Consider the following 8,354-nt stretch of genomic DNA (forward strand, 5'->3'; position numbering starts at 1 on the left):
CCTCCATGCATTTGCATTTGCTCGTTGTTGTTCTTCAGTGTCAAATATTTGATCAAAGTTGTTATCCTCGTAAACTTGTTCAGCTGAAGGTTGTTGAACTTCATTCTCTGGTTCAACTGGAAATTCATGAGATCAACACTCCTTTCGAAGAAAATTGTGCAATCCGGCATAAACTACTTCGGAAATTTTAAAAAATACCCGAACCCGAAAAAATCGAGGATCCCATCCTCGTTTCGGTTTTTTCCCGTGGGGAAAGTTGTCATCCCTAACCTCTTCTATGTCCAAGATATATTTGCTTAAAGTAGGGAGCTAAAAAAACTTCATTTCCAACAATTTTATTAAATGGAGAATCATTTCCTTAAATTAATCATTGAAATACTACTATTCTATCTTAGAAAATGGAAAAAAAATATCACAACTCTAAATTAATCTTCAGTGTCATGTATCATCATAATCATAATCATAATCACCTCATTTTTTTAGAATTACATTTGCTAAGGTTCGAAGCTATTAATAGAAAATTTGAATTCGTTTTCACTATATATTTATATCTTAAGATTTTTCTTATTATCGTTTGAAAAGTAAAATCACGTACACTACTGATGAATTCTATATATATTGGACATTAAAAAATTACTAAATTTGAATAAAATATAATTACTTAAGTATAATAATATTTTCCAATTCAATTGATTAATATTAGAAGGTTATCAATAAATTAGATTCATATCGTACCTAATTTTTTTTTTTTTAACTTTTTTCTCTTTTTTTGTTAATTAAAAACAATAAAATTTAACATTACAAAATGGTGAGGCATGAGATAATAAATAATAATGAGATAGTAATAACAATGGATGTCCCCGTCCTGTTTTCTATTATATTTTTAGAGCTGTATTTTTTAGCTTGTGCTCGCTAGAGAATTTTTTTATCTTGTTATTGTTTTCTTAGGTTATAATTTATACTTGTAGTGATAATCTCCAGGACATTCTGCAAAATGTATTAGGATGAATTTTTGTTTCATAGCTTGTTTATAGTGTCTTTTGTGAATTTTTCTGAAATTGAAAGTTCCCACCGCATTAATGTACAAAATCATGTTCTTGTTTTATATCTGGGGTCTGCGTCTATTGATACTTTACCTTCCGGAAAATCAACAAACATTGGCTGAATTCAATCATACCTCTTAAATTCGAGGAACCCTCGACTTGACTTTAGAGAGAAGAAAAGTGTCATCTTTAAATAAGAAATAGAGATATATGAGTGAGAAATATATTTTATTCGATTAAAAGTCTACCAAAATATCTATGGTGAGTAGAAGATCATTTTTGAGTTTCTGTAGTTGTATCTAGAGTTTTAAGGTTTGTATATAAAGAATTATATTAGAATCATTGTAAATCTATGGAAATATTGGATACCTATAGATTTTTAAAAAGTCAAGTTTGAATATCACTAGACTTTTTAAGACTCTAGAAAAATCTAATTTGGATACCACTAAACTTTATAGAGTTTATAAAAATCTATGTTCAATACCTCTAAACTTTTAAACTCTACAAAAGTCAATAAAAATAATTAAAATTTCAAGATTGAATACACTCCTTAGTTTTTGGTTTGCGTTGTGGTGCTTTTTGTTTTTGGTTTGTTATTTAATGTTGACTAGGCACGTTCGGTTGACTATATATGTATTGTTCGACACCATGCCACCAAATTATGGAAATATTATGAGTGCGAAAAAATATCGAATTTTTGATATATCGAGATTATGTATCGAAAAAATATCGAATTTTCGGTATACCGAAGATTTCGGTATGGTACGGTAACAATACCGAATTTTCGGTACAATAACGATATGCAATTTGAAAATATCAGTATATTCTGGAATACCGAAAAAATGTATAAAAATTTTAAAATATTATATGTTTATAAAATTTTAAAAATATAATATTTTTTCGATATAAAACGGTATATACCGATACTGTACCGAAATTTTCGATATACATACAATTTCGGTATAATCGGTATATCGAAAATCTCGGTACTGAATCGATATGAATTTTCTTACACCATAATTTTTGTTATGGTATACAATATATAATTTTAGGTACGATACGATACGATACGATATAATACGATATGATATATCACCTCTAAAAAAAACTACACAAAAAATGGGTCATTCAAGAAGGCGGCCATTTCATTTCTCGTTCAGCACCATTGATTTTTGTGAACTTACAATAAAAAAGTAGGACATAGAATAAAATGTCACTTGATTCAAAAAATTATAAGTAAAACATAAATTAAGATGAAATAAAAACAAAAATTTATTTTAGTGAATAATAAATTTAAATTGATCAATAGTTCATGCACCAAGATGATTTTATTTTAATAAATAAAAATAAACTATTTTTAATTAAAACGGAGCAAACAAATAATACTCCACTTACTAGCATGGTGGGTTTATTTTTTCTTTCATTCTTATTTCGTCAAATTACTACAATGACATCAGAAAATGCTTACATGATATCGAAAAATATTGATATGATTTAAAAAAATTTTTGACTTGTCTGATATCACGTCAGACACTGAATCAAAATAGTCGAAAATTAAAAAGTTGCATATCAAAACTTGAATTCTATACGATAAAACACTTAATAAATATGTATTATGTACCACGTTTACTTGTTTACACAATCAATCAAACACACTCTTTGCTCTGTACTTAAATCATGAGAGAATATATATATATATATTTTTATTAATATACACTTTTAACTTTGTCTCTGAAAATGTGCAATAATTTTTTGAATGAATTAAATAAACATAAAATAGAAAATTTGTTTGTAAACACTTTTTTTTTTCAATATTTTGAGACAAGGGAGTACATGTCAACTATTCACAAATCTTTATATGATTATTATTGTAATATTGATCAAAGTTGCGGTTAGTTAGGGGCATAAATTGGACCGTGATGAGTAATATTAGAGTCGTCAAAATGAACGGGTGGGACAAGCCAATCCATAACACCATAACAACCCATGTGTATTTCAATCTGGTCAGTACGTAAGTCGATGATTGAAGTAATTCTGAGATATGCATATCAGGAAATTAGATAATTTATGTCAAGAAGTTGAGTTTATGCAACATCCTTGAAGTAGATATTTTATATTGGGTTATATTCAGTTTCATAAATTCGAAAATTCAGCATTTGGTAAAAGAATATAATAAAATAATGACTTTATTGGAAAACGCAGAAGTTAAGAAGAAATGTGAAAACACAATAATCAATTAATGTAGGTATATTTTGGATAAAATAAACCAGCCATTATTTGTATATGTGAATAAATTACAGGGTATCTTTCAACAAGAAGTCACTATTGTTGGACATGAACTAGCGTATAGGGTGTCCAAGTATTACATTGCCCAAAATTCACGGGGGTGTCGAATGGGACGAGGGTGGGTTCGTCAAATTGGGACCCGAGACTCCCGACGAATTCGTATGCCATTATGCCCATAGAATAGGTCTCTTGTGAGACGGTCTCACGAATCTTTATCTGTGAGACGGGTCAACCCTACCGATATTCCCAATAAAAAGTAATACTCTTAGCATAAAAAAGTAATACTTTTTCATGAATGACCCAAATAAGATATCCGTCTCACAAAATACGATCCGTGAGACCGTTTCACACAAGTTTTTGCCATGCCCATATTGGTATAGTCACCAACGTCTTGATACTACCAAGGTGAGATCGATACTTGACAGGATCAAGGACTAGAATTGAGCAAATAAAGTGTGATCATTGAATATCTAGTGTTATATTTTGATATGTGTTTCATTCGTGGGCTCGTGTTATATATGATTATTGTCACAAGCAATTTTAATTAATTGAAAGAAACTTTAATTATGTCTTTCACTCATTTACTTATACATGTAGTAGGAGACATATATAACGTCATTATGGGGAAAAGATGACTATTTATATCACTAATGTAGCATAGATAGAGAGATAGACATAACCGTGATTGCAAAATCGAATGCATGCAAGAATTTAGAAATTTATGTTAAAATACTGATAACTCGTAGAATCAACGCATATACCTAAAATTTAAAAGAACCATAATCTATTTATTGGAAGAATCATTGAGTAAATCTCTCAATCAAATTAATAAATAAATAAATTAGTCTCACTGAAGACTGGCCTGAATATTTGAAAAGAAATAATCTAGGAATTTCTAAAAAACATCAAAATAAAAGAACTCAAGTCTCCAAACTCTACGAATCCTCTTCCACGTCATCTTCATCCTCAATGATCTCTTCTATATATTGTATGTATTCACCTCTTTTATCTATATTATTACAACAAATAAATTGATTTTAAGGATAACAACAAAAGATTTCACAACAATAAATAATAAATACAGATGCAGAAAAGATGTAAGAATTGAGAAAGAAGAGAATGATATTTTCTAGATCAGAATCTCAACCATGCAACACTTTGACTACAAGAAAATAAGAGACGACTCACATGCATCCCATATGAAGTACTTTGACCCATAGGAACCAAAAAGTAACCACTAACATAACATAAAAACATCCACAATAGGACCTCATCATACAAACGTAGACTATAGGTAAACAATAGGTGATTCACATGCATCACTCACATGTTGTACTTTGACCCGCATATACCAAGAGACGACTCGCATGAAACAAATCAACCAGAACATCACCAAGCACAATAGAATACTGAATTCAATAGAAAATGAACAAATAAATAATCAATAATAACAATATGCATCAAATCAATTATCGTATAGCTTTTAAAAATAATGTCTACATAGAAGTATTCGCACCAGGAGTGCTTTATTTCATTGCTTGTATAGAATCTCAATATTAGTTTATTGTTTCGATTCTACACAGTTTTGGTTCCACGGGTTTTGAGAATCGTGGTCGGGTCTATATGGACATGTACACTTATGATCAATCCAACCAGTTCAAAATTCTTTTATTCATAAGTGTTTCGATCAACTGAAGATTTGTAAAATTTTCTCTAATTATATCAAAACACAAATTTGTCTTAATAAATGTTCAAAATAATTTATAATTATTAAGCTAACATCTTCTCATTTTAAAAAATATATATACATTGTGGCCCTTAGACATACAATATTGCCACTCATTGAGTAATGACTCCATACTAAGAATGTAAACGAATCAAACAGGTTTGCAAACTAGCTTGAAAAATATTTGAATTTATTGAACTCGAGCCGAATTCGAAATTTTTCCGATCCGAACTTGAGCCCAAATTATATCGTATTATAGTTCACAAAACCTTGATATTTTATTGATATAATATAAATATATATTAAATAAATAGATTTCTAGCATTTCCATTATTTATTTTTGAGCAATAGTCGAATAGCTCGCGAACATGTTTGAATCTTTTAAGCCGAACTCAAATATGAGTCTTGATTCGAGCGTCAAAATTTAAGTTTTTTGAACTTCGAATTGAATTTGAACTCGAATATATCTATTCGAACCGAATTTCAACCTTAAATTTCAAGTATATTTAACTCAATTCAGTTCGTTCACACTCTTACTCCCAACTCCCAAGCCCATAAGTCTTACTCGTGAGTTCGTCCTTCGGAACAAGTAGACACTCCGGGACAAAACTTTACAAAACTTTACAGGTAACATATTCTGTTGTCCGTGACAAAAAGGCCACTCTATAGATAGTGATCCTGCTAGATTACAATTATCCACTCCTTTCCACATAAACCAAATAAAAATCCAATCATTTTTTTACAAAGTATTGTTTTGTGTATGCCAAAGTAGAGATGAAGTTCTATTTTGCTTTCGTCTTGGTCAATTTTTTGTGTCACGTAAGTTGCTTTCACAATGTTACCAATGATCAAATTGTGGGAAATAGTAGGGAAGCATTGGAGATCATCATTGGCGGCGGCGGCGGCTGCAGTGGATGTGACTCTCCTCCTCCGCCACTGCCACCGCTTCCGTGTCCTCCTCCATCATCACCTCCCCCTCTCCAGTTTGAAAGCAAGCGACTCGAATTAGTATACCCTGTAATACAAAATTTCAAGAAAAAGATCAAACACGACCCGTTCGGCATCACCAATACATGGGTCGGCCCGGATATTTGCAACAAATACAAAGGCTTCGTTTGCGACGTCCTCCTCGATTATAAAGAGAAGGCTCTCGCCGGAGTGACGTTCAACGGCTTCAACTTCGACGGCCCTCAACTCACCCTGGATGGATTCATCGATCAACTTCCGGATATAATCGTTTTCCATGCAAATTCCAACAATTTCAAGGGTACAATTCCTTCCAAAATTTCCAAGCTCAAGTACTTATTTGAACTTGATCTGAGCAATAACAAGTACACTTGTGAGTTTCCATATCAAGTACTTGGTGACACCAAGTTAACTTTCTTGGATCTTCGGTTCAACAGTTTCTCGGGCTTGGTTCCGCCCCAACTTTTCATGCTAGATGTCGACGTGCTCTTCATCAATAACAATTATTTCAATCAGCAACTGCCTGATAATTTGGGCTCGACTCCGGCTCTCTACATAACCCTAGCCAACAACAACTTCACCGGCCCGATCCCGGTAAGCATCGGCCAAGCATCCAAGACTTTGATTGAGATTCTCTTACTTAACAACCAACTATCTGGATGTCTACCACACGAAATCGGGCTTCTAGAAAAGATGACACTCTTTGACGCGAGCCTTAACGGTTTGACCGGCCCAATTCCTCAATCTTTTGCACGCTTGAATCAGATACAGATTTTGAACTTGGCGCAGAACAAGTTATGCGGGCCTGTTCCGGATCTTGTTTGCAAACTGCCCAATTTGGGAAACTTCACATTGTCCTACAATTATTTTACAGAGGTAGGCCCGGAATGTTTGAAATTGATCAAAGAAAACGTGCTTGATGTGAGAATGAATTGCATATCGGGCTTGCCGTGCCAGAGATCAGAAGCAGAATGTCATGTTTTCTTATCCAAAGCCAAATCTTGTGGTGATGAAAGATATTTCAATCAGATTCCCAGTACTAGTAATGGTGTTTTTCATCAGTCATCACGCTATGTTGGTGTGGGTCGAGTCGAATCGAAACGATCATATGATGCTTTGAATCCCCATCGATTGTAACAAGAAGAATAAGTGATCTTCATTGTATTTTATTTGAATATTGGCTAAATTTTATTTTTAATTTTTTATGATGGATTTGATAAGATATCAAGGTGAAAATAAATGAGTGGTTCGCATTATTTGGATATACATTAAACTTTTGCACATAAATAATTTAATATCAGTGTTTTTGTACATGCATTGCCTCATGAATGATCTATAAAGCCGTTTTTTTAAAGAATTAAAAACTTCGCAATTTGTGACATTCAATATATTTTTCATTTTCTCATGCTAGTATATGTAGCGTGTATAGTGACGAATCAGGTTTTTATTTCTATCCGACCTAAAATTTTAACTCAGAGTTGAGCTAGTAATGGCAAATATAGTCCTTGAACTACCAAAAAATGGGACAAAATTTATGTATAAAAATTAGTGGAAAAAAGCGAGTCATCCAGACTACTGTCCGGGCGGAGCAACACATGGTTCCGCTATAAGGTACAAGTGAGTCAAGCTACTCGTGACCATTTTAGTCAAAACTCGATTCGTTCTTGATTTCAATGAGTTTTACTAGCTCAAATATTTTTTCTAGTTGAGTTTGAGATTCAATTATTTTTATTCAAGTGTCTTGCTAGTTACTCGATAACTGACTAACTACGTAAATATATATTATTTAGAAATATGAAAAATAAGGAGTGTTTTTGTCGATATATATTCAAATCAGAGCTCAAGTTCAAGATCTATGTACTATAATTCAAAATTTAGAGCTTTTCGATCTCGAATTATAATAACTATATACATACATGAGTCGAGCTCGTGTACTATACTACTCGTCTCGTCTCGTCTCGTCCCTTGTATACCCCTTTGCTAGTATGTAGTTAACTTCTTGTAGCTTATAATTAGCTTATCAAGGATAGTTTTACTATTTTAGTTGGTAGGATATGGATACTAAGATATGTAATATTTATCGATGATGTTATAGAAAACATTCTTTCAAAAGAAATCCATTTTATATGCAACACTCTCTTCCCAATCTTAGATTTGTTCATTTCCCACACCCACCTCCTCCAAGTACACAAGAAACAAATTGACCATGGAAATATCACGGAAGCAACAACAAAAAAATAAAATAAAAAAAATAAAAACTGATATAGAAAAATAAAATTTTGATTAGTCCACGGACATTATTTGGATAAGTGCGATTTATATTGTCCATCATC

At 32.0% G+C, this 8,354-nt stretch overlaps 1 protein-coding gene across 1 annotated transcript; it reads left to right on the top strand.

The window, feature by feature from the left end:
- Positions 1–5,687: 5,687 nt before the first annotated feature.
- On the top strand, positions 5,688–7,277 carry LOC140988936 (uncharacterized protein At4g06744-like). Its single transcript, XM_073458038.1, has one exon. It carries the CDS (start codon positions 5,830–5,832, stop codon positions 7,156–7,158), a length of 1,329 nt encoding a protein of 442 aa, XP_073314139.1. The 5' UTR covers positions 5,688–5,829; the 3' UTR covers positions 7,159–7,277.
- The last annotated feature ends 1,077 nt before the right edge of the window (positions 7,278–8,354 follow it).

This window comes from Primulina huaijiensis, chromosome 11, assembly GCF_012295235.1.
Source record: "Primulina huaijiensis isolate GDHJ02 chromosome 11, ASM1229523v2, whole genome shotgun sequence".
Taxonomy (NCBI): domain Eukaryota; kingdom Viridiplantae; phylum Streptophyta; class Magnoliopsida; order Lamiales; family Gesneriaceae; genus Primulina; species Primulina huaijiensis.

Bases quoted from the DNA above. Each gene is read 5' to 3' on its own strand.
- LOC140988936 (XM_073458038.1), top strand. From the start codon at position 5,830: ATGAAGTTCTATTTTGCTTTCGTCTTGGTCAATTTTTTGTGTCACGTA.